The sequence below is a fragment of the Trachemys scripta genome, chromosome 4 (genome assembly GCF_013100865.1).
Source record: "Trachemys scripta elegans isolate TJP31775 chromosome 4, CAS_Tse_1.0, whole genome shotgun sequence".
In the NCBI taxonomy this organism is placed as follows: Eukaryota; Metazoa; Chordata; order Testudines; family Emydidae; genus Trachemys; species Trachemys scripta.
The window spans coordinates 68,938,325-68,963,269 of record NC_048301.1 but is presented as its reverse complement, the minus strand read 5'-3'; the positions used below and the strand labels follow the sequence as shown (position 1 = coordinate 68,963,269).

Here is a 24,945-nt window from a genome sequence, read left to right as displayed (position 1 = left end):
CCTGCTCATCCACTGAAGGAAAGGAGATTAGAGAGGGGACACTCTGATGGGAGAGAACAAGTGAAGGAAGGGGCTCCAGGCACCATGTGAAGAGAAAACTAGGGCACTGCCTGCTCTGCTGAGAGATGAGTCTGGTCTCTTCAGAGCCAACTAACTTGCCTCCTTGCTCATCCACAGAGTTAGCAATGCATTCCCTTCCTCCCTGCTGCTCTCCCAGAGTAACCAAGCAGCGTTCTCCACTGCTTTGCACCTTCCTCAGTCACTCACACTCTGCAAAGTGCTACCCCAGGTGTGAATGGAGAATTCAGATTTGGTAGCATTTGATACCCACTCTGCACAGGTGTCAGTGACTGCGCAGGATATGGAGGCAGTGAAGAAACAGACCCAGAGCTGGCGCTATGCTGTTCCTAGAGACTGCTCATCCAGGGAGCAGAAAGTGTTTAATTGGAAACTGTCCCTGTTTTTGGAAATGTCTCTCTCCAGCATGTGTGGATGGCTGAGGCTGAGATATTTGCCAGCATGGTACTAGTAGCCCAGGTACTTAGCTGAGAAGGACCCACATTAGTAGCTTGGTGGAGTGCAAGGAGAGAATCTTCCTTGCCTGGAGTGGAGCAGACTGCAGCTGCCCAGATTTCCAGTGCAGAGGAGTGGCCCCTGGAAACTAGGGTCCCACTATGATCTGAGTGGCCTGGCCTTTCGGAGCAAAATGGCATGCTAGGCCCTCTTGCTCTGAGGGCTGTACTTCTGTATGGCAAATGAGGGTGGCAAGGGACTGCGTTTTAGAGCAGTGTGGACTGTACTTGAGCCACACTCTGCTCTCCTAGCAGCAGAGTGCTCCTCCTCTGGGCAGACTTGGTAGAATCTGCCATGACTGAACATGCTGCTTTGATACTTTCCATTTTCCCACTTTAGGACTTCCAGCTGGAGGCTGCAGCTGTGTACAGTAAAGTGGCCAAGGCGCTGGTGAAGCAGCAGAACTACAGTGAGATCCGGCAGCTCCTTAAATGCGTCAATGAGTCTGGAGTTGCAGCCAAAAATGACGGGGATATCATCATCCTAAACTGCCTGGATGAGTTTAAGGATATCCCCTCTGAGGTAATGCTGCCCCCATGGCACTGTCTTCTGAGGTGGAATAGGCTAGAAAGGGGACAGTCCCTTGCCTCTCAGCATCCATACCCTGCACTGAGACATGCTGTCAACCTCTTCTGGCCCCTTATTTCACATGCTCTATCTCAAGAGAAATCAGTGTGCATCTGCACAGGGAAATGGCTGTTTGGGGGATGTGATTGTCTAGCTGCAGGGTCCTTTCCCTCAAACCTCCCAGCGAGGTGCTGTGCAAGATCCTTCTACCAGTGGGATCCTCCCTTACATTGCTGTTTGGGATGAGGAGGCATCTCTTTCCATGAAGATCCCTTGCTGGTAGAGAGGGCACATGGAGGAGGGAGCACAGCCATGTGTGCCCCCAAGAATTGTTGCCTGTGTAGGAAGCCACCCGTTAAGATTGCCCTGCTCATCACAAAGCCTTTACGTTGCGCTGTGTGTGTGTGGCATGGAGGTGGGAAACCAGGAAGATCTCCATGGAGCTACCATTGCGTAGAGGGGGTGCAGGAAGCCCTGATGGGGGGGGGGGGAAAGCTGCCCTCATGGGGTTCCTTGAAGACACAGCAGTGGTGTTGGGCCACAAGGTAAGCCGCAGTAAGAGGGAAGATTTGGGCTTAGTACCTGGCACCTCAGGAACTGGGACAGTTGATGGCTGAGATGATTTAAACACCTTGCTGTAATTTCATCTGTGCAATGTTTTGATCTGATAGGCTATAAAGATATAATGGTTTGCAATCTACAGTCCTCTAATTGTAACCTGCTTTTTCCCATTTGGAGTACAGGATCTGGACAATCTGATCCAGGATATGGACAGCGATGAAAACAAGGTGAGTAAAGTGTAATGGGAAACCCTTAACCTGCTGTGAGAACACTGAGCCTGGAAACCACAGCTTCTCAAGATTGAGCTTAAATACCTTGTAAGTGGCTGATCTCATCTCTTCTCCTCAACACTGGGAGTGAAGTGTCCCCAAAAGTTAGAGACTCTTAGTTCTCTGAGAGCTACTGTGTGGGACTTAAAGGCAATGCAAAGATTCAGTTGGTTCTTTTTGGTTCTTCCTACTTATTTTCTCATAGATGCACTTAATTTCCCAGTGGCAGCAGGCAGCTGATGGGGATCTATGTGTATCTATGGAGACCAGCATTGAGTTCATTATTATTCCAGTGTTATATTATTGCCATTGTGGTAGGCACACACTGTACTTTATCTCATCGATTTGGTAATTTCTCTTCTTTGTAGACTATGCTAAGACCGAAATACATGGCTTCTGTTAATTATATACACTGCACTTCTCTACTGTCTTCAGTATAAGACTCTCAAATAATTTTACATTCACAAATAGGTAAATAGATTCTATTCCCGTTTTACAGATGGAAAAACTGAGGCCCAGGGGTCACGTGACTTTCCAGGGTCACATGCAAATCAGTGGCAGAGCTGGAACTTGAACCGAGGAGTCCTGATTCCCACTCTCCTGCTCTGACTGCCAGACATGCTGTTCTACATAGGCTGAGAAATTGGATTTGATTTCTGTCACTGCAATAAGTTCAATGCTACAGTGACCCTAATGTGAACCTTTGAAAGAACTAGGCCATGGGCAGAATGCCTCTGTGAATCTTTTCTGTTCAGATATGGAGGTTTTCAAGCATGAACTACACATGCAAGAAGCCTGATTTTGGTTCCATGATGATCAGCATCCAAGTTCTAAAAGCCAGTGACAGACGCTTAAATTTTAAAAAGTCTAATGCACTGGCCCTTTGTAGTACACTTCTTATAGCAGAATCTGGCCTCTGCTACATCATATCCTCTGCATCACAATTCACACCCTCTCTAAATAGTACAGCCTACTGAACTAGATTTCCCAATGGGCCCTCACCTATACCTGTGTGTTAGAACTCAGTCTGGGAAGCTGTGGCGAACAACCGCTTTTCTTTATTGCTTTAGATCCAAGCCTACCTGAAGTGCAACAAGCTGCGTTCTGCCTACCTGGTCTCAGTGAGACAAGAGAATACCAGAGCTGTGGAGCTGGTGCAGCATGTGCGGCAGTTGGCCGAGAACAGCGGGGAAGACGTTGTGCAGGCCATCTGTGCCCAGTGGCTTTCAGTGCACCAGCCCAAACAAAAAAGCTGGTTCACCCAGACCACTAGGAAATAACTTCCAGGCACCAACATCCAAAAAGGGAAGACTTCATATGGCACAGAGAAGAGGAGCTCAGCGATCTCTCAGTGACAAGCAGGAGCTGCTAGAGTGCCTGTAGCTAAAGGGAAGGAATTTACTTCATACAAGTGCCAATCCTGTGTTCTAATGACCAACAATCTCTACCTCAGGGTGTTTTCTGTGTGTTTTAAACCTGACCAAGCAAGACTAAGGATTATGGAGAACGCACTTTTCTGCTCTTTCATAGAGGCGTTGATTTCTTTTGCAATGGGTTTGTTTTAACCCAGTAAACCTGTGTATAGTTGATGACCAAATCCCATCCCATCTCAGCTCAGTGTAGGTTGAAACCTAAATCGCTGATTTCTATTAGCCAGAGCCATTATATAATGAATCTATCATTGCAAAGGTTGAAGAGAGGTTTTATTTCCATTTACATAGACTTGGGACTGAACTTTTGAGGTGACTTTTTAAAGATCTATACTAATTATCACCATGTTTTTTACACTAGCACAGTATGTGCAAATCCTTTAGTTGGTTTGAAAGGTAATGGCTAGTTGTATATGGCAGGTGTCTCTATGCTGAAATCACTGGCAAGTGTTTGCCTGCTGCTTGGGCCCTTGGATGGATGGATGTAATTGGAACGGGATGCACTACAAAGGGGAGACAAAGGGAAACCTTAAAATAGGATGAGAATGTCTGTGAGAATTGTCTTGCTTCCCTAGTTTAATCCACTAAGTGATACAACTGTCATTGGATAGTCACAAGGACTCTTATGTCCTTCTCCGTAGTGTAAGCAAGCTGAGCAATACACCCCTTGCACTGTAGGGAAAGCACCTTCCTTTTATAAAAGGGTTTATATGGTGAAATTTAATCACCCAGCAAAGTAATAGACTGCTGAGCCACGCAACGAGTGTCCTTCCCAACGCAACCTTTCCCCTTCCGACAAAGTGAAACATTTTGGACTGAATTGTTATATACTTTAAAAAAAACCAACACCCCCCCATATGTTCCTGGGGTGAACAAATAGCTCAGACTGTCTGGAATACACTGGGGACTGGCAGGCATCCTTTAGCTCAAGTGATGTCCCTGTATTAGTTGCTGCTGCACAGAATCTCTTTCCCCAGTTGTCTGCTGCTGACTAGAAACAGACCAAAAGCCACACTCTCCTGGTCTACTTCATTTAACTGCAGGTTCCTCTAGTGTAAAGTGATTCTGTTCAGGGGCATTTGGATTTGGCTACTGCTTCTCTGCAGCTGTTAATCAGAGAAGAGGGAAAAGAGTAAGGAGAAACAGGCAGCAGAGAATGGAAGAAGCAGAAATGAGTGATGGTTAAAAAAAGTTCCCTAGCTTTGGCAGCCCACAACATGCTTGTAGTGCTATGGATGTAGACTGCTAACATTTAGAGATGGGCAACTCAATTTCCCTTTCAGCAGCTCCCAGTATATTACAGTCAACTGGCTCACTTGCAGCCAAATGCAATCTATAAAGATGTTTGGTTTCTGGAAGTGTAATATAACTAATTCCATTGCATAAGGTAAGCTAAACAGGCAACTAGAGTCCTTGTGATAGACCAGACCTCCAATGAGATTAAAAGGACTTGGTTGATCTCATTTTGAGTGTTTCATGACCACTGTCCCACTGACTCAAACATCTCTCCCGGCGGGAGATGCTTAGCTCATTGGATTTGGGGTTAGAAATAGCTCAGAGCTAAGAATCAGGGATGACCACACTTAAATTCCAAAATCTCCTAACTCCAGATCTCAGAGATCCCATTAGTAAGGCTAATAAAAGCTGCTTTTATTGTCTCAGACAGACAGAACCGGCCTTGCAGTGTGCTCCAGGGGTTAGGCTTATCTTGTTGGGTGTGATACTTTTTATGGTTTGGGTTGATACCAAATCTACAAATAAATATGGGTGGAGAGGTCTGTACTGTGTGCACTGATGCAGTATCTACCATTCTGTATGTGTCAGTGAGAGGAACTTGAACAATATAGAAGGAAAGAATGGTGCCTGCCATATAGCCCAGCCATTTTTGTGCCTGTCTTTCGGCTTGACTTCGTTGCACTGTACTTTACGCACTTTATCGAGTGTTTGTTGCAATGTTGATAGTCCTTAACTTAGAATTCTAAGGATCTTTTTCTTACCAGCAGAACTGGAATTTTGGCCCTGACCCTAAAAAACTTGTCATGAGTAGTGCAATTAGTGTTGGGCTTAAAAAAGCCTAAGCATAAAAATGGATTGAACACTAGTAGTTGAAAGAGCCATTTGTTAAGTTATAATCTGCTTACAATGAACAAAGGAGAATAAAGTACTATCAGCAAAGGTCACTTGCCCCAGTCCCTCTTTTGTGTATTGCTCTGTTCTTTACCTCTAGCATAGTTGGGTGGCCTCTGCCTCTTCAGCTTTTGTGTTTGTAACTGGTCTGGGTCTCCATCTGTTATGGAAAACGCCTAGGACGGGGTGGGCAAACTTTATTGCCCGAGGGCCACATCTGGGTATGGAAATTGTATGGTGGGCAATGAATGCTCATGAAATTGGGGGTTGGGGTGTGGATGAGGGCTCTGGCTGGAGGGTTGGGGGTGTAGGAGGGGGCTCTAAGCTGGGACCAAGGGGTTTGGAAGGTGGGAGGGGGATTGGGGCATGGGAGCATATCAGGGGTGCAAGCTCCAGGCGGTGCTTACCTCAAGCAGCTCCCAGAAGCAGCATGTCCCCCCTCAGGCTCCTATGCGGAAGTGCTGCCCTGTCCGCAGGCACTGCCCTTGTAGCTCCCATTGGCTGCAGTTCCCAGCCAATGGGAGCTGTGGTGGCAGCATGCAGAGCCTCCTGGCTGCCCCTATTCATAGGAGCCAGAGGGGGGACATGCCTCTACTTCTAGGAGCTGCACAGAGCTGGGCAAGCCCCTGCCCTCCCCCAGAGCACCAGAGCAGGGCAAGCCCCAGACCCCGCTCCTCGGCACAAGCTCAAGGGTTGGAATAAAATGTCTAGGCTGTAGTTTGCCCACCCCTGACCTAGGAAAAAGGCAGTGTAGGATTGTTCCCAAATAGTGGAGTTCTAAGCCAGGAAACCAGTGCAGAATTGTTCTGTACACTCTAATCTTCCTAACCTAGTCTAGGTTTAAATATCTCAATTAGTTGGGAGACTTGTTCCACAACCTAATAAATTTCACGATGAGGAAATATTTCCTAATATACAGCCTATATTGTATTTAATTTCACTCCTACGCTGTACACATGAAACTAGTGCATTCCACTGCCACCCACTCAAGAACAACTTAAGTACATGAGAAGGAAGAGTAACAGCGTAAAACAGGAATGATTTTATTTAGTAATGTAATGGTTGGAGGTAACTCAGTGGTGTTTGCAGGGTCAAGCCTCGCCGTAAAGAGCTGGTAGTGCTAACCTCATCAGGAACTAGGCATCTTCTCAGAGCAAATGCCATTCACTTGTAACTACACAGAGTACAGGACTGAATGTCTGGATTTTCTAATAGGTGGAAGGCAATCCTGCAAGCTGTGATACCCTGACTGCAGTGACATTTTAGCTATGTGATGCTTCCAGAAAAAAAATTCAAATGAAGTACAAAATATGCCATCTTATAGCCAAGCAGCTCAATTACCACACAGGGTGGGAAGAGTTTGGAGTCTGCATGTCTGCAGCAATGACCAACTTTACTTGCCCTTTGCAACAGGGGTGACCAACATGTTGCAAGTGCCACATGCTAGCCTTGGCTAGCCTCTCCCTAGAACTACTGGGCAGGCAAACTTAATGCCAATGTAAACTAGAGTCTACTCTCGCCTTCCTGCCCCATTGCTAATGTGGCCATTGCTGTCTCGGTATGAATGATCCCTGCCTTTGTCTGCTCTACTGTACATATGGCTGCGATTCCAATATCCTCCATCAGGACAGCAAACGTGGCAGCGATGTATCTGCCACAGCTTGAATCACTCTGCTAAGTAGAGGGCAGGCTCTGTTACCTACTACCCTATACACAACACACTTCTCAGCTCACTCTCTACTGGCAGCAATCCCCGCCCTCAGAATTCCAAAACCTACAAGGTACATGTGGCTTTTATTGTGACAAGTTTAAGACTTCAGCATTGATGAGAAGATGTAAAGGGCCAGGTATTTCTTAATAAGCCTGCTCTAGGCTTCTTTCTACTATGTAAAAGTAATAAGATGGGCTGCCCCATGTGGTGCTTGTATGACAACCTAGCTTTCAAAGAGCTGCAGAAGCTGTGCCCTTCTGCTTAAGGGCATGGCTTGCTTAGTACAAGTACCCTCTTCTATTCTGTTTATGCAGTGCCTAGCACAAAGTGGCACTCAAGCCTGATTGGGGCAACAAGGGCTACTGAAGTACAACTGATTAACAATCTCAAGGGGCAAGAGGGGCCTCAGCATACAGATCACCTGAGACTTGCTCCTGTGAGGTGGGGCTTGCTGCAGCTTTAGGATCCCCTCCCAAGCAGTGGAGCGGAGACAAGTGACTCAGTGGAGCATACATGGAAGGAAACCCTCAACCAGTCTGGTTACTACTGCTGCATAAAGACCCTGCCATAAGCATCAAGCAAAATTTCTAAATTGTCTTGTACAGAAACCTAACTGATCTAAAGCCTCCACTTCTTTTGGGGAAACATGTCTTGTGGAATGGGAATGGAAGGCTGGGAGGGGAAAGGACAAGCCCTGAGTCCCTGCACTTTGCCCTGAGCCTCCAGTTAGGAAAGGGGGATGAGTGGGGCAGTAATTTCACCTTTTCTTTTAAAACATAACACATCACAGAAGTTCAAGGGCAGTTGTGTCTATAAAGTCACTGGTAAAGCCACGGCAAGTGCCAGGCAGTGGGCTGGCTGCATGGTTGCTTGTGTTCCTCTGCCCAAGCAAACTGCTCCTTAAGAACATCAAATCCAGGCTTATCTCACTATAGCTCAGGGGTTTCCACAGTTCAGTCCCACTGGATGCCCAGCAGCTCGCAACTGACATTCCAAAGCTTCTTTGCCAGCTCATCATTCCGGCCTTGAGGGGATACATAGGCTGGCCGGCAGTCACTGCAGAAGGAAAGAAGAGACTTTCATCAGGTGCCCTGGCTGCATTAGCACAGGTAAAAGGTCCAGTTAAAATGCATGGAGACACTAGCTGATGATGATGTCCAGCTTAATTCCTTCAAGCTGGATTTAAAAATAAGAGGGGGAGAGGAGAACTGATAGCATTGCTCGTGGGGGAGGGCAGAGGGAATGTGTGGCGGCAGCAGAGGAGGCAGCTGGCAGCCAGGCCACCATACTGCTGCACCTGGTAAAGATGCAGGCTTCAGCAGAGGTAGGGGTGGTGGAAAAGAGAGCTGGTACATAAGGGACCACCACTATAATCCTTAGAGTTCCAAGCTGTGCCTGCTAGTGTCTGGTTTATACAAAGGTTACAGCAATGGCCCAAATGCCATAGTTCACTGAAGCCTTTGGGACATGACTATAAAAATAACATGCTATCAGGAAAGCACCTGAGAACTTGACCTTTCATTTTGTATGTTTATAAAGCAACATGTACCTGTGTGGGCCACATAAATAACCAGTGTGGCTGCCTCGCAGGCAGGAGATCATAAGAAAGGGGAATGATGCTGCCCCCTCATCAAGAGGTACAGCTGTGGAATAAGCTGCAGCAGTAGCAGAGCTTGGAGAAAAGATTTCCCCCCCTCCCCGCAGATGTCAACAGCAATCAACAAATATTTAAACACAATTCTTCAGCATGGTTGTCTGAGAAGCCAACAGCGGAAGGGGTAGGAGGGCTGTAATGTAAAGGTGGAGGTTACTTGAACTGTACTGGGTTCCCACTTAATGGCAGGAGTTAACTTACTACCCAATCATTCTGTTTATAAAGACTTGGTACATACAAACTGATTTCACTAAACAAGGTAATTCCATATTTTATACATTCCAAACTCCTCCCAAAAGACCAGCTTTTCCACTGACACCCACAGAGTCAGACATTCCTTTATTTTAAATACCCTACCCTTGTCTTCTCTCCCATGGTATGCACATGCCTTTGGTGAATAGCTAGTCATCTTAGTGCTATTGCCCCTGCTCCTCCACCCCCACCCCCTTCCATTTTATTACATAACATCGGATACCAGATTGTGAATTCTTTGGTGCAGGGTCTGTATGCTCTCAGCTGTACTACTGGGTATGGTAACATCATAAACTGAAGTTGTAGTAAGGGAAGGAAAATTCACGACCTGTTCAAGATTTCCAAGCATGCTAGAACCTGCTCATGATGCTTGAGCAAGCTGAGTGCCTCAGAATGAAGGGAATGCTGATGTGCAGTCCAGGGGGAAAAAAATCTGGCAGCAGACGTCACATTACCATTACCTGCCCCCTACGTATGCTTGATCAAAGGAAAAATGCAGTTTACTATTGCCCTAAGTGTCTGAGACAAAAGTTCACTTAATAAGACTAAAAGATAAGAAAATAAAAAGCAGCATTAAAAAAAATGGCTAAATTTTTCAAGAGTTCCACTGATAAGGAGTGGATGGCTATGTATTATTTGGAGCTTGCCATTTTAGCAACGAAAACAGGAAAGGCAGCCTAGAGATATGGATCAGGGCAGGAAGATCAGTCAGAGATACTGATCAGCATGTGGTTTCCACAGCTCTTTTGTGGCACAGAACTGTACCCACTAATCTAAACAAACAGGAGATGAACAAAATGTGCCTAAGAAGAGCTGTGGCAGTCTCCAGCTGTATCTCTTCTCCACCTGTTTTGCTATAGGACATCAGCTTCTGCTACAGCTGCTTTCTTCTTCATCACTTCCTATTTATATAAAGGCCATTTTAAAGTAGTATTAGTGATTGTCACGATTTACATTCAATTAAGTGTCAGGATTTGGACACAGTTCTATTTCAGAGATAGTCCAATATAAATCTGGGCACACACACTCAAGCTGCTATTTGCTAACCATTTCTCCACTGAGTTCATGCTTGCTTCTTTTACAAACCTGAAATCCACTTAGAGTTCACATGCTCCAGCACATGGGACAGCGGAGATTCACAAAGGCTGCTTTTATCTACTGGGAGATGGAAGCACTTGAGAGAGGATTAAGGGACCTATTTCTATAGCCAAGGCAGATTAAGATGGTACAAACTCTGTACTTGAAGATCAGACACAAAGGCGTATCCTGGAATAATCTTGTGGTTCAATCACAAGGGAGAAGATTAAGTTTCTAGTTTCAGATATGAAGGAGGGAGTTTTATCTCATGTCAACTGCATTCATGTAAAATCAAAGGGCCATTTCCATATCGAATTCCCAAATGAGAGGCGGTCACAGTGAAGTGATCAAGGCAGAAAGCCGCACCGAATGTAACTGTCCAAGAGTTACATGTGGATCACTTGGTTAAACCATCCTAAGCTGTGTTTTTGGAAGAGGTAAGAAGATGGTTATGCAGGTCACAAGATAGCTCAACTGAGATCAGTAGCAAAATGGAGCTGGACTGAATGAAAGAGAAGAGCCATGGAAGCCATTTTGCAATGCATGCACAGACATGCAGGGATCTCCTTTCCTGAAGCTTCCTGCAATGCGTGCAGCTTTAGGATGTGCCATGCTTCGGAGTGTGGAAGCAGAGAAATCAGGCCACATATGGAGGTATTTAACTTGAGACACAGTTTTGAAAATCTTGAGCTCTACTTGCACAACACCTCGCACATTTGCTACTGCCTTATAATCTGAGGACCTCCAAGCACTTTACAAACATTATTGAACCAAGTGTCCTAACCCTACTGAGGAGGCAGGTACTATCATCCTTTTGCAGATGGGGGAAAACTGCAAAGAGGACCAAATTCATCCCTGGTGTGACTCAATTGAATTCAGGGAAGATACAGCAGGGCTGATTTGGGCCAAAGAAGTTAAGTGACTTCCCAAGCATTCAATATAAGTCTGTGGCAGAGTAGGAATAGAACCCAGAGTCTATGACAGCCCATCTGCGGCACCTGGCGCCCCTCTGGGGCACCTGGCATTGGCCACTGTTGGAAGACAGGATACTGGGCTAGATGGACCTTTGGTCTGACCCTGTATAGCCATTCTTATGTTTATCTTGTGCTTTAAGCATGAGCCCATTCAAAGACTACAGGACTGTGTATAATCTAAAGCATTATACAGGTAAAGAATTCCTTGCAAATACGACTTTTATCTTTGTGTCCCTTTCCACGAGCAAACGCTTTCCAATCCAACATGTTCAGATTCTTGTAACTGGTACAAATTCTAAACATATTTCTAACATTTCTCCCTTCAGATCGGTGTAAGCCTCAGTACAGTCCCCTCTCAGACAAAGATTATAGCCTTACCTCGCCCACACCTTTTATCCCCACACCCCCGAGACATCTGGGTTGCACCCTTCTGCCCCACCACAGCAGATCAAGGACTCTGCCCACCTGAAATACTGTCCAGTCACAGACTCCAGTTCCTCAGCCACTGCACAGTACACGCTGGTCTGGGCTCCTTCGCGTGGAGTCTTCAAGAAAAAAGAAAATGTCTTCCACAGCAGGGACATTAGAATCGAGTGCCGGACCAATTCGGAATAAACAGAGCCGGGATGCAGCGAGTTTGCAGTGACTCCAGTGCCTACAGCAAGAGGGACAACAAGGAGCATTTATCAAATTAAACCCTGCCTACATGCACTAGAGCCTCCTTAGAAGAAAGGCATTAACAGCCTTCCAGTTTTGCCCCAGTATCTAACATGTTAAGGAAACACAGGTCCAGATGCAGATATAGTGGGGCAAATTGAACTCCCTTACACTTGCTTGCTGGAAAGCTGGACAACATCTCATCCCAATTATGAACACTGCACCATTTTAGTCATTAGGCCTTTTATAAAGCAGCCTAGCAAAAACATTAGAGGCTTGCCCATTGCTTTGTAAAGTACGGACCCCTCCTGATTTACTCCAGTACTAGGACTCTAGATAAGAGACCTTATCTCTATTTTTCAGACCTGGAGTCTCATGAGAGATGAGCAAACCTCAGCTGTTCCACTGTGGACTTTGATTCCTATGCTGCGCACAGCAGCATTCAAAGCCTTTTCAGTAGCAGTCCATGGTTCACAATTGCTGCTTTGTCTGTGCGGATGCAGCTCGTTTGTTTGCAGATTTGCTTTTTGACAAGCATTGAAAACAATTAAACCTATTCCTCTGAGTAGGGCCAGCTCACTCCCTCGCCCTAGCCCTGAGGGTAGGGGCATAGCCACTGGCTTAGGCCAACTGCTGGTCCCTTTGGATTGACTGCATCTGCTCCCACCCACCCTGAACACCTGCCAGGGACCCACACAAAGTCACTTCCTTACCCCACCTTGAATATCTTCATTTCTGCACAGGATCTAAGTACACCTCTACCCCAATATAATGTGACCCGATATAACATGACTTCAGATATAGCGCGGTAAAGCAGTGCTTGGGGGGAGGCGGGGGGGGGGCCTGCGCACTCTGGCAGATCAAAGCAAGTTCGATATAACGTGGTTTTACCTATAACACGGTAAGATTTTTTGGCTCCTGAGGACAGCGTTATATTGGGGTAGAGGTAGGTGTACAGCCACTTTTCTAGTGCTATTTTGAATGCCACCCTCCAGAGCCCAAAGGATCTGAGTATGCCACATCTGGTAAACAATCAACTCCCCTCTCAGACTCACCTTGCAGGCGTCTAGCCAGCTCCCGGGTGAAGAGTACATTGGCCAATTTACTGTGACAATACGCAAGGCCCCAGTTGTAGCACTTCTCACCCTGGAGGTCATGGAAGCGGATCCTGCCTCCATGATGAGCCAGTGAGGACACATTGACTATGCGGGCTGGGGCCGACTGCTTCAGGCACTCCAGCAACAGGAAGGTCAAGAGGAAGTGACCTAGGGAGAGATGGGATTTGTTTTAGTTTGCCTGTCTATTGTGCCTTCCATCCTAGGATCTCAAAGCACTTCAGACCAAGTACTGAGGCAGCTCACTATTAGCCCCATTTCACGGATGAGAGACGAGAGACACAGGCAGGTCAGGGGCCAAAATTTCAAAAGTGGCCTCTACTTGTGGGTGCTCAAACAGCTGGAACTGGTGAAAGGTTGCAGGAGATGGCAGTCCCATTTGCCAGCTCTGTACCCTCAGAATAGGCACTCCATGGGCAGTTACTTGCTTGCTTCCCCTGCACAGTTCCTCCCCAAGAAATTTAGGACCCTCCCAAAACAGCTTAGGTCTCTACTGAGGCTTAAAGGACTCTGATCTTCAATTATTTCCCTGCATTCTTAGGGGCTGGAGAGGAGGAGTCTTGGATGCGAAGTCTCCACCTGGGATTTTTTGCCACCAACATTTATTAAAAGGTCCCAGCTGGCTCTGTCTGCCACATCTAACTCTCAGACTCTTACCAAGGTGATTGACTCCCAGATGCATCTCAAAGCCATCAGCCGTCTTGGAGTAAGGGCATAGCATCACACCTGCATTGTTAATGAGGATATGTAGCTCCTTCTCCTCTGCAAGAAACAACAGATGGGATGAAGCATTAAACTGAGATCCCTTGACAACCGCCCAGCACCAGCATGGCATAGATCAGCTAGAGAGCTTGGGCTGACTGAGCTGCAGCTGTCCCTCCCCTCCAAAATACAAAAAGATTCCTCCCCAGGCTAGTACTGCAGTCTCTGGTGACTACCCACCATGCCACCAAACAGAATCTTATCAAACAGGGGAGTGTCTGACAAAGTCCACTGGCAACAGAGTGCCCTCCCTCCTGGCTTAATATTGCTGGCAGTGTCGTGGGGTGGAACTGGTCCAGCCCATGTCTGCAGGACAGACTATTACCACTTTGCAGCCTCGCTTTGGGACAGCATGACTCTATGCCATCACAGGGAACAACTCCAGTTAAAGTAGCTGGGACTCATATAGTGAGTAAGAATAAATATATCAGAGGGATAAATACCAGAGAGGGAGAGGAGTTATTTAAGTTAAGTGCTAATGTGGACACAAGAACAAATGGATACAAACTGGCCATCAACAAGTTTAGGCTTGAACTTAGATAAAGGTTTCTAACCATCAGAGGTGTGAAGTTCTGGAACAGCCTTCCAAGGGGAGCAGAGTGGGCAAAAACCTAACCGGCTTCAAGGATGAGCTTGGTACATTTGTGGAGGGGATGGTATGAAGAGACTGTCTACAATGGCAGGTAGCCAATCTGCGACTGCTAACAGCAAATATTTCCAATGGCTGGTGACACGACACTAGATGGGAAGGTCTCTGAGTTACTACAGAGCATTCTTTCCCAGGTTTCTGGTTGGTGGGTCTTGCCTGCATGCCCAGGGTCTAACTGATCACCATATTTGGGGTCGGGAAGGAATTTTCCCCTGAGTCAAATTGGCAGAGACCCTGGTGGTTTCTCACCTCCCTCTGCAGCATGGAGCACAGGTCACTTGCAGTTTTAAACTAGTGTAAATGGTGGATTCTCTGTAACTTGAAGACTTTAAATCATGATTTGAGGACTTCAGTAACTCAGCCAGAGGTTGGGGTCTATTTCAGGAGTGGGTGGGTGAGATTCTGTGGCCTTCAATGTGCGGAAGGTAAGGCCAGATGATCATGATGGTCCCTTCTGACAAAGTCTATGAGTTTATAAGAAAGGGGCATTTTCACAGTCACTTTTATAATAATAACAAGCACTTATATAGGACCTTCATATTCAGCTCTCAAAATGTTTTACCAAGGCAATTAAGCCATGACTTGCCCAAAGTCCCACAGCAAGTCAATGGCAAAACTTGGAATAGAATCCAAGTGTTGAAACCCCCAGGTCGATCTGTCTGCTACACCACGTTCGCTCTTCAGAACTAAAGAGCAGAGAGCTGCCCTTTTGATCAGAGCTGGTGTTAACTAAATACCCGCCCCTAACAGTAAGCGTGACAGCATCTAGGGGCCATACCTGCTAGGAAGTTCTCAGCAAACTCTCGGATAGACTTGGTATCAGCCAGATCCAGCTTCTTCACAATTACTTGTTGGTTCCCTGTCTCAGCTCGGATCTCACAGGCTGCTGCTTCCCCCTTTGCCATGTCTCTGCAGGCAATGATCACCCTGGCACCTGCAATGGGGAAAGGACAGCAGAAAATCGGCCATGAGCAGTAGGGGCAGCTTGGGGAGCCAGAACAGAAAGGCAGGGGGCTACCCAAAGGTCAGACAAACGACCTTTCTACCTGTGAGTTACCAGCTTAAATGCAGCCCAGCTAGGTAGTGACCAAAGAGTGCTACCTTCTCAAGACTGTTCTTTGGTTGGTGTGAAATAAGCTTGAAATGTCTCTGTCCAACTCCTTGAGGGCAAGGTGTCCACTGCACAAAACCAGAAATATTGGTCCTACCAGACTCCCACATTGGTAGTCTCACCACAATGGCCAAGGTTTGAATGGACCACTCCTGCACCGAGGTGGCCTTCGCTAGGGCACTGTTTCTAAAATGATTAAGAATGTAATTTAGTCCCCTCCACAGTAGCTGTCCAAATAGCTTTAAACCAAGTTAGCCTCAGCCACGCTGTAACAAAGACACACACCAATGAAACTAAGTTGGTTTCCAGCCTCACATAGGTGGGAGGGTCTAATGATAACAGGGACTTCCAGGACTAAGTTCTGAAAGTGTGTCTAGGAGTCCACCAAAGTGCAGTACTGAAGCTATAAGGCTCACCTACAGTAAAATTATTATCGAGTCAGGAGACCTGCTTCCAGCATTGCTAAAAGTTTAAGTGTCGTCAGGATGTATTACCATGTTATAGACACAACAAATCCTGGCAGGAGATTAGAAACGATGACCCTTGCAGTCTCTTTTAACCCTGTGATTCTATATTAAAGCTCTGGACTCTCCAGGGTTCTAACCTAGTTCCTAGGACATGGTTGGGTCTATCTCCATTATAACTTTTAAATGTGTTTTACTGGGTCAGAGGACAACCATGTGTAACCAGGTCTTCAAACTCCATTATAGTTGTAGTATAGATGGGTCAATCAAAATAATCCCCTCCCAGATCCAGAGAAGAAAACAGTGACACCCAGTGAAGATGTAAATTACAGAGGGACTTTTGGAGGTGGAGAGGGAACAGGTGACTTGCCTCTTTGTGCGAGATCTCTGGCTGTCTCCTTCCCAATGCCTGTGTTGGCCCCCGTGATCATCACCACCTTCCCATTCAGCTTAGTTGTTGACTTACACACCCCTCCTGCCACATATCTCCTAGGAGAGAGGACAAGAAGAGGAGCTACTAGGGATTCACAAGGACAGTTTTCTGGTTATCAGGGTCAGTCCTGGGGCTTGGCATTTAGTGTTCTGTTATACTGCCCTGCTTGCTGGCTTTGATCCAGCCACCTAGTTATTGGGTTCAGAACAATTGGAAAGACATGGGGATATTTACATAAAGTGCCAGTTCCAGGTTCCTGTTTTCTTATATTCCTTCCCTGGCGCCAGCTACTGCTCACCCTTCTTAGAGGTCATTACGGCCACTGATGCAGGTTCCCATTCATCTTCCAAACCTCTGCACCCTGAAGTAAACAATATTCCAAGCTGCCCACTCTGCTATAAACATATTGGTATGTAATGCACTGACAGGTGGGTCTTAAGCCCTGGTTTCCAGTGGCTGCACCCCAACAGGGACATAAGCCCTGGTACTCTGCCACCTAGCTCAGAGCTTCCTTTATTTAGTTCAGGGGATAGATCTGAAGTTTTCCATGTCAGGCTGCATGCAGTAGAGGTGGGGACCACAATGTCTGCATATATGCAGCAGAGGGTTTGTTACGAGCACCACATAACAGGGGAATGTGGTACACAGCCCCAGAGCAGAGAGGCACTATACACAGCCCAGAGGCAGGAGTAAACCAGAGGCAGCAGGCAAGTCCTTTCTCCCATCTCCTGTCCCATGAGCTAACACAGGCACTTTCTTTCCCAAATCCTATCTCAGGTGCCCCAGCACACTGCTTCTGTTCCAGATCCTCGCCTGGGCTTCAGCATTAACCAACATATCAGTCTTCTTGCCCAGCCCTGGCCCATGTACCTATGAGTAGGCCGGTTTCCAGCCAGAAACTGCCTCAAGCACCAGCAAACACAGTAGGTAGCTTTCTGTATTGGGTGTTGTAAATTCTTCACTGATATGTACAAACTGTTACACAGGTGGGATGAGAGTTACCCTATTGGCTGTTGATATCATAGAAGATCATCCAATGATCTTCCTCTCACCTAGACCATCTGAACTAATCTAATGCAACTACACTAAAGGAGTTTGAAAGAGTGTGAGGTGAATAAAAAGCCTCCCATGACACTGTTGGTTTTAATGACTAAGAACTGGGCCAGATGTCCCAGCTGTAACTCCAACCAAGACAGTGTGGTTACACTAAGGAAAAATTTGGCCTTCTTCCTTCACATTTTTATGGATTGACAATTATCTTTTTAATTCTTTGAAACTTCGTATTTCCCAAAGTAAGTTGCCACCTTACATCAACTTTAAAGTGCTCAGAGATAACAAAACGGCAATTATAGAAAGTTTACAACGCATTTAAAGTGGCTACCTTGGGGTCAGGTTAGGTGCGAAATATGGTCATTTTATTGCCAACAGTACAAGATCTTATTTTAACCTGAGAATTGATTCAGAGAATCATAGAAATTAGAGCTAGAAATACCCAGCAGGTCTCAATCCAGTCCAAGATCAGGAGCGAATACAGGATTGTTCCCTACTATTTCCTAGATACAGGGTTCAAGGTTAGCCTAACTAACATTTTCACTTGGTGAAGTCAAAAAAGAATCCCCTGCCCAAGCCCTTTCCAAAAGCAAGCAATCTATTAAAATTTATTGGAAGCAAAACAACTTTCTTCTTTTACTTAATACTCTACTCTAAGCATTTATGGTCATACTGTTTTTATGCAGCACTTGTAAGCCTTTCAAGTGCTATACAGACATTAATATAGTAAACATCTTGGTAAATTAGTTATTAGCTCCATTTTACAGATGGGGACTCTGAGGCACAGAGAGGCTTACCCAAGACTGCAAAGCAAATGGACAGCAGAGACACGGTTCAAACCAAATATAGCCTGACTGCAACTTCCCTGCTTTAATTGCTTTTTAAGTCTGCTTCATTTATAAAGAGGAATGGAGAGGTTTTAAGACTCACAGATAACATGATAATGTAAACCCAGGTTCTCAGAATCCTGGAAATTTTTTCTTTGTAGATTTGATATGCTACCATACTACCTGATCTTTCTCTAAGTGCAATAATTAATAAATGATCTGCCTTCTCTACCAAGAATGCACTTGCTGGATCCCCATTTAGCAGAAGTAAAAAGGTGCACACTTTTTAAAGGGTAAAAGGGTTTACACAGTAGCTAATCAATCATCTAATACTGACCTGATGTAGGGAGCTGCCATGAACAGAAGAAGGGGAACACAGATGAATATTCCCAACACGGTCGCCAAGCAGTTTAGCATTGCTGCTGTCTGTTGTTTGCCCTCCCTTCCAATGAATCTTGTCTCTCAACAGAGAGACTAGGGAGGGGGAGTGAAATACACCAGCTAGGGAGCATTGCATGCAGGGATTTGTAGTCCTACCCATCAGCTTTGGGTGCAGAAAGGCAGTGCACAACGTGCTGGGAGTTGTAGTCCAACAACCCAGTCTGGGTAATGTGCCGTACTGGTGGAAAAAAAACAAAGGGACATACCTAGTGATTTCTCTGCAGGGAAACAGATATACCTTCTCCCCCAAAATAAAACAAAACTGCAAGCAAGTCAGTTCCTTAGATCTAAAGGATCAATAACGTCCTAGTTACTGAGTTAATTTGTTCTCTACTCTATATCTTTCTGAGGTTTGTTTTATAATTTGCTAAATATCAGCAGCGCTTCTGATCTGATGGATAAAGTGCTCTTGAGTCCAGAGAACCTGGGTTCTATTCTGGACTCTGCTGTTGCCTTACTAAGTGACCTTAGGCAAGTTATTTCACTATCTCACTGTGCCACACCTGTAAAATGGGGCTAACAGTACTCACCTTGATAAAGTATTCTGAGGTCTAAGCATCAAAGTGCAATATTTAAAGGTATTTAAATTAACTGGCTAGTGTGTATATGCACTCAGAAGTGATAAAATGTGTCACAGACTCTATATTGCTAACAACAGAGAATCCCAGGGCCCTTTAGCTCAAGTGATGGAGGTCTATGCCTTTTGTAGCAGCAGCACTGGGGGTCTAGGCCTGCTGTCATCATGAAATTCCAAGTGGCATGCTGTGCAGGATAGTGACAACCATACCACCCTGGTCAGCCACCGATTTGTTATGATGTAGCTCTACTTCACTTCACAGCTTCCAGATGAGCATTTTCAAAATGTCGCACATCACAAACACAGGTTCAACATCCACATTTCACTCACTGAACAGCCAGCAAAGCAGGCAGTAGTTCTGATCACTCTATGATGAATTACATTATATTGGCGTCATGGTACTACATCAGTGGCCAAACTAGAAATTCCCAGATGGATATTTGTGTTTAATCTCTTTGCGGTGTTTGTATTACCCTGTTTGGTGAACTATCTTCTTAAAACACAAATAAAGCTGAGGGGTCTGTGCCACCAGCACCAGTGCTCTTCTCTCAGCCAGGATGCTCAGAAAGAAACACACAACTGAGGAAACAGCAGTTCTGCAGGTTTAATTATGCAGAAAGCTCAGCCTGGAAGACTCATCTCTTCCAGGCTGTTTGGAGCATGATCCCATTCAAACATCACACCAGTGATTTCAGTAAATGACCCTTCTTTAACCCCACTTCTAGGTTTCTGTTATTAGCTCTAGAAAAATGTAGATGATTTTGTGCGTGTGTGTAGAGAGAGCTAAGGGAAAGTCTGGCATTTCCGAATTAATGATCAAGACAATTAAACTGATGGTCACTCTGCCTCCTCCAATGGGCCCTTTACCAATGAAGGAGAGAGCTTAATGAATTTAGAATCTGGGGCAATGGGTCTGCTTTGCTTCCCTGACAGCTCTGGATTTTTCACATTTTCTAAAGATTTAAGTGCAGGCACTGGTTACAGAAAAAGAAGCTATCAAAATCCAGTTTCCTTCATTCACCAGAACTTTACTGCTCAGTGTTTACATATAGTGGTGGCCAAAGCTGGCAGTTCTCAGTGGACCTATAGCAAACACAGATCTGCTGTTTCCGACACCGAGATCCTTTTGAAAAGTCTTGTTTTGTTTGCAAGCACCCTTTAAAATTAAAAGTTTTCTATTGCCTATGTCACATACCTACATTTATGATGGCTGGTACCAACCATTATAATTAAGGTTGAAAAAGTTTCATTTATAACTTCCTGTTTTCACACTCATAACTTTCTGAAACATTCAATTTTAGTTTTTCCATATTCAGTCTATGCCCTGCAGTGAATTTTTCTGGAAAGGGCAAGCAAAAATCTTTCAGACTTGAATTATGAGACAGTGAAAAAACACACTTCCCATTACAAAATAATTCTAATAATTATTTTTAAACATAGACACAATAAAACCAGCAAGAATTTAAAATTGGAATGAACACAGTCCTCATTGAGAAATAGTGGTGCTTTTGGTTGGCTTGGTTATGATTTACCAAAGTTCTGACTATTTGAAAATTGCATAGTGACCATGGACAATATAACATTTCCCTATGAGTCCAGTTAGATATTTAACAATAGTTATACTATATAGTATCAGGGGGTAGCCATGTTAGTCTGTATCCACAAAAACAACAAGGAGTCCGGTGGCACCTTAAAGACTAACAGATTTATTTGGGCATAAGCTTTCGTGGGTAAAAAAACCTCACTTCTTCAGATGCAGTATAGTAGGCACTCCTACTTAATTATGCAGGCATTTAAGTATTTGTGACAGTTTGGGGAATCTGCCTATGTAAATTTATTAATTCCATTTGATTGTATGAAATCTCTTTCTCACTATGACCTTATATGGATTAAATCTTCCATTTTATGGCACGAACCTGACAATTTCCAATCCTGAAAGAAAGGGCCATTAGTGGCCATCAATAATTGGTCATGATTTAAATCAGCAAGCAGGAAACCTTGATTTGTACTTTTTAGATATTTTCTTTAAGATTGATTCTCATTAGTTGGTAACCATTAAAACATGTTGATTTGCAACAAAATATAGCCCTTATATTAAATTTGTGATTCTTTTTGCTAACCAGGAGATACCCCATATCTATACACATTTATTTAAGCAATTATATAGCTTAATTTACATTTATTCAGATTCTTAATTTTAACATTTTTATTATGTTACAAAATGGTGAATGATGAATGATGAATTTCTTATTTATTAGTTGATTAAGTTTTACTTGTAATTTGTGTCAAGCTCTATTTGGAAGGAAATTTTAATTCAATTAAAAATATACAAAAAGAGCATTTTTAAAAAAATGTGCCGTATACAAAATAACTTTATCAAAAAGTTTATCAAAAGATGTTTCCCTTTTAAAGCAAACTGATTTATTAAACAAAGGAAGTATTATCTATAATTAGTGAACTGAAGTGATTATTTCTGGTGACTACCCAAGGTTTTAGAAGTAGAAGATCTCATCTTCTCAAACCTAGATTTTATTCATATATTGGAAGAGGAAAACAATCATTCCTGCTTTTTTAACTTCCAATTGGGTTCTTAAATTTGAATGAACCAGTCGTTGAACTGAACTAGTTGAATAAACTGAAATGAAGAAAATATTCTCTCTGCACCTGCAGAAGAGGTTACTGCGTTCAAAAGATGGTTTGGCACTTCAGCAAACTGTGATTCCAGGTCCTTAACCACTGACTTCCACTATTTTAGGGGTTTGACTTTCTTTAAATCTTGGCAGCAAATATATACTGCTTGAATGTTATTTTTGAATATAATTTAAATTATTTTAATAGATTATAAGAAGTTTAGGCCTTAACATAGGTTGTCAATTTCAAATAAATAAATTCCTTTAAAAAAAAAGGAATATACCTGTATTTAATTTAAATTTTTTTAATCTAATTTTAAAAAGTCTCATTTTTTAATTTTTTTTTTTAAACATCAGTTTTTATCCACCCTTGCTGGCAGAACAATGGAGACTGTCAGCAGAGCTATGAACTGTTAATGATCCTCAGTGGCCAGCAGCAGACAGAGGAATAGAGAATGGAAAAACCCGAGGGCAAGACAGAAAGAGACCCGGTGCTAGAAACTGCTTTTAAAAGGAAACATGCTCCTTAGCAAGTAGACCATCACCAGGAAGAGAAGACTGAGTAGGAATGTGGGGCAGTTGAGCCCTGGAACCCCTAAAAACTCTGACCAAAACCCAGGAGTGAGGACGGTACTGGAGGAAAGAGTTTGCATTCAGATGCTTGTTATTTTTGCATAGATCTGTAAAGCTATTGTGCTCTTACATGAGTAAAATGTGTATGGTTATGAAGTGCCTTTGGAAAACCAGCATGATCCTTTATTTAATTGTTATGTTCGGGGCCGTCCCTAGCCATTCTGGGGCCCTACGCAGCCCCCCGTGGGGCGTGGGGCCCTAGGCCTCCTGGGGAGTGGGGCTGGCTTGGGGGACATGGGGGAACCGCCCCCCAGCACTCACTGGCAGTGCCCCGAGTTGCTGCACTTCCTGCCACCGGTGACTACAGGCCTGACCCTGCAGCAGTCCTCAGGGGAGTGGGGGCAGGGCTGGGACAGAGCAGGGCAGGAAGGGGCTGGAGAAGGGGTGGGAAGGGACGGGGCGGTGATGGAGCAGGGCGGGGGCTTTGGGAAGGGGTGGAGTGGGGCAGAGCAGAGGTGGGAAGAGGCAGGGCTGGAGTGCCCTATGCAGCCGCGTATGGGTAGGACGCCCTGGTCACGTTGTCCCCAAAGCATTAAACTGTAACCCAGAGCGCATGTGCAAGAGGAGCTCTGGTGAAAGGTGTGCTTAAGCTACTGGGGAAACTGGGGAAGATCCACACTGGTCTTTGGACCTAGAGCAGCTGGGTCACAGGGCTCCATATCCCAAGAGAGGATATCAGCATTGGAGTCTGTACCCTGAGAGTGTGTCTGAAGGCCAGACATAGAGACAGTCTCTGAATGCTACTTGGACCCAGCAGGGTTGGAAGCACCCAGGATCCAACTGTTGCATCCAATACTGCAGGTGATCGTCCACAAGGAGGAGCTCAACAAGGACTCTAACACTTCACTTATTGTTTCAAGGAATTTAACAACTCTACTGGCAAGACAAAAATGGAGTCAATTTTGTATTCCAAATCTGAACTGCGGGGGGTGGGGCGTGTCATTTGATACCTTTGAAGTTCCTGAAAGAACTCTGCTTCCTAAACTGAGGGTTGCAGCACAGTTGATGAGAGCAGGAAATCATTTGATGTCCTACATGAGATGAATGGAAGTGTCTCAGGCTAGTTCCCGGTGGTCAGGTGTACACATCACAAAAACAACTACCATAACTACCACCACTTGGACCTCTTGTTAGCAAAGGGTAAGGAAGAATCTACTGAATGGGGCATAGAGACTATTAACCCTAAAGGGAGCCCTCCAGGTCACATTTGAAGTAAACTGTTAAGCAGTAAAATAGCCAAGGGTAACCAGAGTTTTAGCTCTTCACATTTGGAGAGTATGGAGTTTACTCACTTCTCATTTAAGAAATAAAGGCTTTAGTTACCCCTATTCTCCTGTGACCACAACAACTGCTGTGTGAGTCATCTACTGGGTGGTTACATCCAGCACCAGACAAGTGGCCTGTAAAATCTGCAATAAGCAACTAGTGCTACTCCATGTGTGGACTGACTGAATACATATATTAATTATTATTATACTTACAAATTAACTGTTCTTTTTCTGATATGATTGATTATGATTTGAAAATTAAAGTTGGGAAGCAAGAGTTTACCCACTCCTTTTTTTACCACTACTGTTAAGCCACATGAGAAAATTTGTGTTGACTTTCTGTACTGTATCTGCTCCTTGGACAGGAGACTTCACTGTCCAGATCTGCCAAGCCAGAACCTGAATGCAAAGCTACTGTGTTGGATGACACAGCATAACAAACTCAACACACTGGGTTTCTCTGAGATTGCTGGTATGTACACATCCTTGCTATACTGGTCAGGGGAGCAAACCACCTTAAACCTTGCTCTTGGATGTGCTTGCAGTGCAGGACTCTTGCACATTTTCCATTCCTTGCCTGCACAAAGTGATGGGGTGAAACAGGTACAGACTGTGCGTGGTCACAGCAATTGTCGAACCAATCTTGTTGCTTCAGAACTGAACTTTGCCAGCCTCGATAAAGGCCTGACCACCAACCACATCGTTATTCAGAGGCATGCAGAGAGCAAGTGCAATGCTGTCAAACACAATTACTCTAGAATTCTCATTATATAAATGATCCCAACACTTCACCAGGGCCATGGACACCCCATCATTCTGGGGGCCAAGTAACGGCTCGTAAACCATCAATGGGTATTTTAAAGACAATTTGTCCCAACATTCACTTTTGATCTGAGTCTAAGTCTGGCAAGTTTTGGCTCCTGACGGGTAACTGGGGTCACAAGGCTCCCAGCTGCCTGCACCCAGCAGGTTGCTCCAGAATAGAGAACAGCGTGGTGGCTGCGTAGGGTTACCATACGTCCGGATTTTCCCAGACATGTCCGGCTTTTGGGGGCTCAAATTCCCGTCCGGGGGGAAATCCCCAAAAGCCGGGCATGTCCGGGAAAATCGGGAGGGAGGGCTCGCTGGTGCTT

General features: G+C 44.9%; 2 protein-coding genes across 7 annotated transcripts in view; one reads left to right on the top strand and one right to left on the bottom strand.

Annotated features, from left to right (window-relative positions):
* ZFYVE26 (zinc finger FYVE-type containing 26) overlaps nucleotides 1–4,248 on the top strand; it is a 70,260-nt gene extending 66,012 nt beyond the window's left edge. For all 3 annotated transcript variants that reach the window (XM_034769360.1, XM_034769358.1, XM_034769359.1), the window contains 3 exons: nucleotides 913–1,095; nucleotides 1,884–1,928; nucleotides 3,041–4,248. In XM_034769360.1, coding sequence (XP_034625251.1) covers nucleotides 913–1,095; nucleotides 1,884–1,928; nucleotides 3,041–3,250 — 438 coding nt within the window. In that variant the 3' untranslated portion in view covers nucleotides 3,251–4,248. The remainder of the gene's footprint in view (nucleotides 1–912; nucleotides 1,096–1,883; nucleotides 1,929–3,040) is intronic.
* A 2,306-nt stretch (nucleotides 4,249–6,554) lies between these two features.
* Nucleotides 6,555–24,945, bottom strand: part of LOC117876877 (retinol dehydrogenase 12-like) — a 19,785-nt gene continuing 1,394 nt past the window's right edge. The window contains exons 1-7 of one of the 4 annotated variants that reach the window (XM_034769363.1): nucleotides 18,601–18,784; nucleotides 16,324–16,442; nucleotides 15,157–15,312; nucleotides 13,625–13,729; nucleotides 12,908–13,117; nucleotides 11,661–11,850; nucleotides 6,555–8,294 (exon numbers count right to left, since the gene is read on the bottom strand). In XM_034769363.1, coding sequence (XP_034625254.1) covers nucleotides 8,192–8,294; nucleotides 11,661–11,850; nucleotides 12,908–13,117; nucleotides 13,625–13,729; nucleotides 15,157–15,312; nucleotides 16,324–16,442; nucleotides 18,601–18,680 — 963 coding nt within the window. In that variant the 5' untranslated portion in view covers nucleotides 18,681–18,784 and the 3' untranslated portion in view covers nucleotides 6,555–8,191. Of the gene's footprint in view, nucleotides 8,295–11,660; nucleotides 11,851–12,907; nucleotides 13,118–13,624; nucleotides 13,730–15,156; nucleotides 15,313–16,323; nucleotides 16,443–18,600; nucleotides 18,785–24,945 lie in introns of those variants that run through there. The other 3 variants (XM_034769362.1, XM_034769365.1, XM_034769364.1) reach the window with 3 other exon arrangements.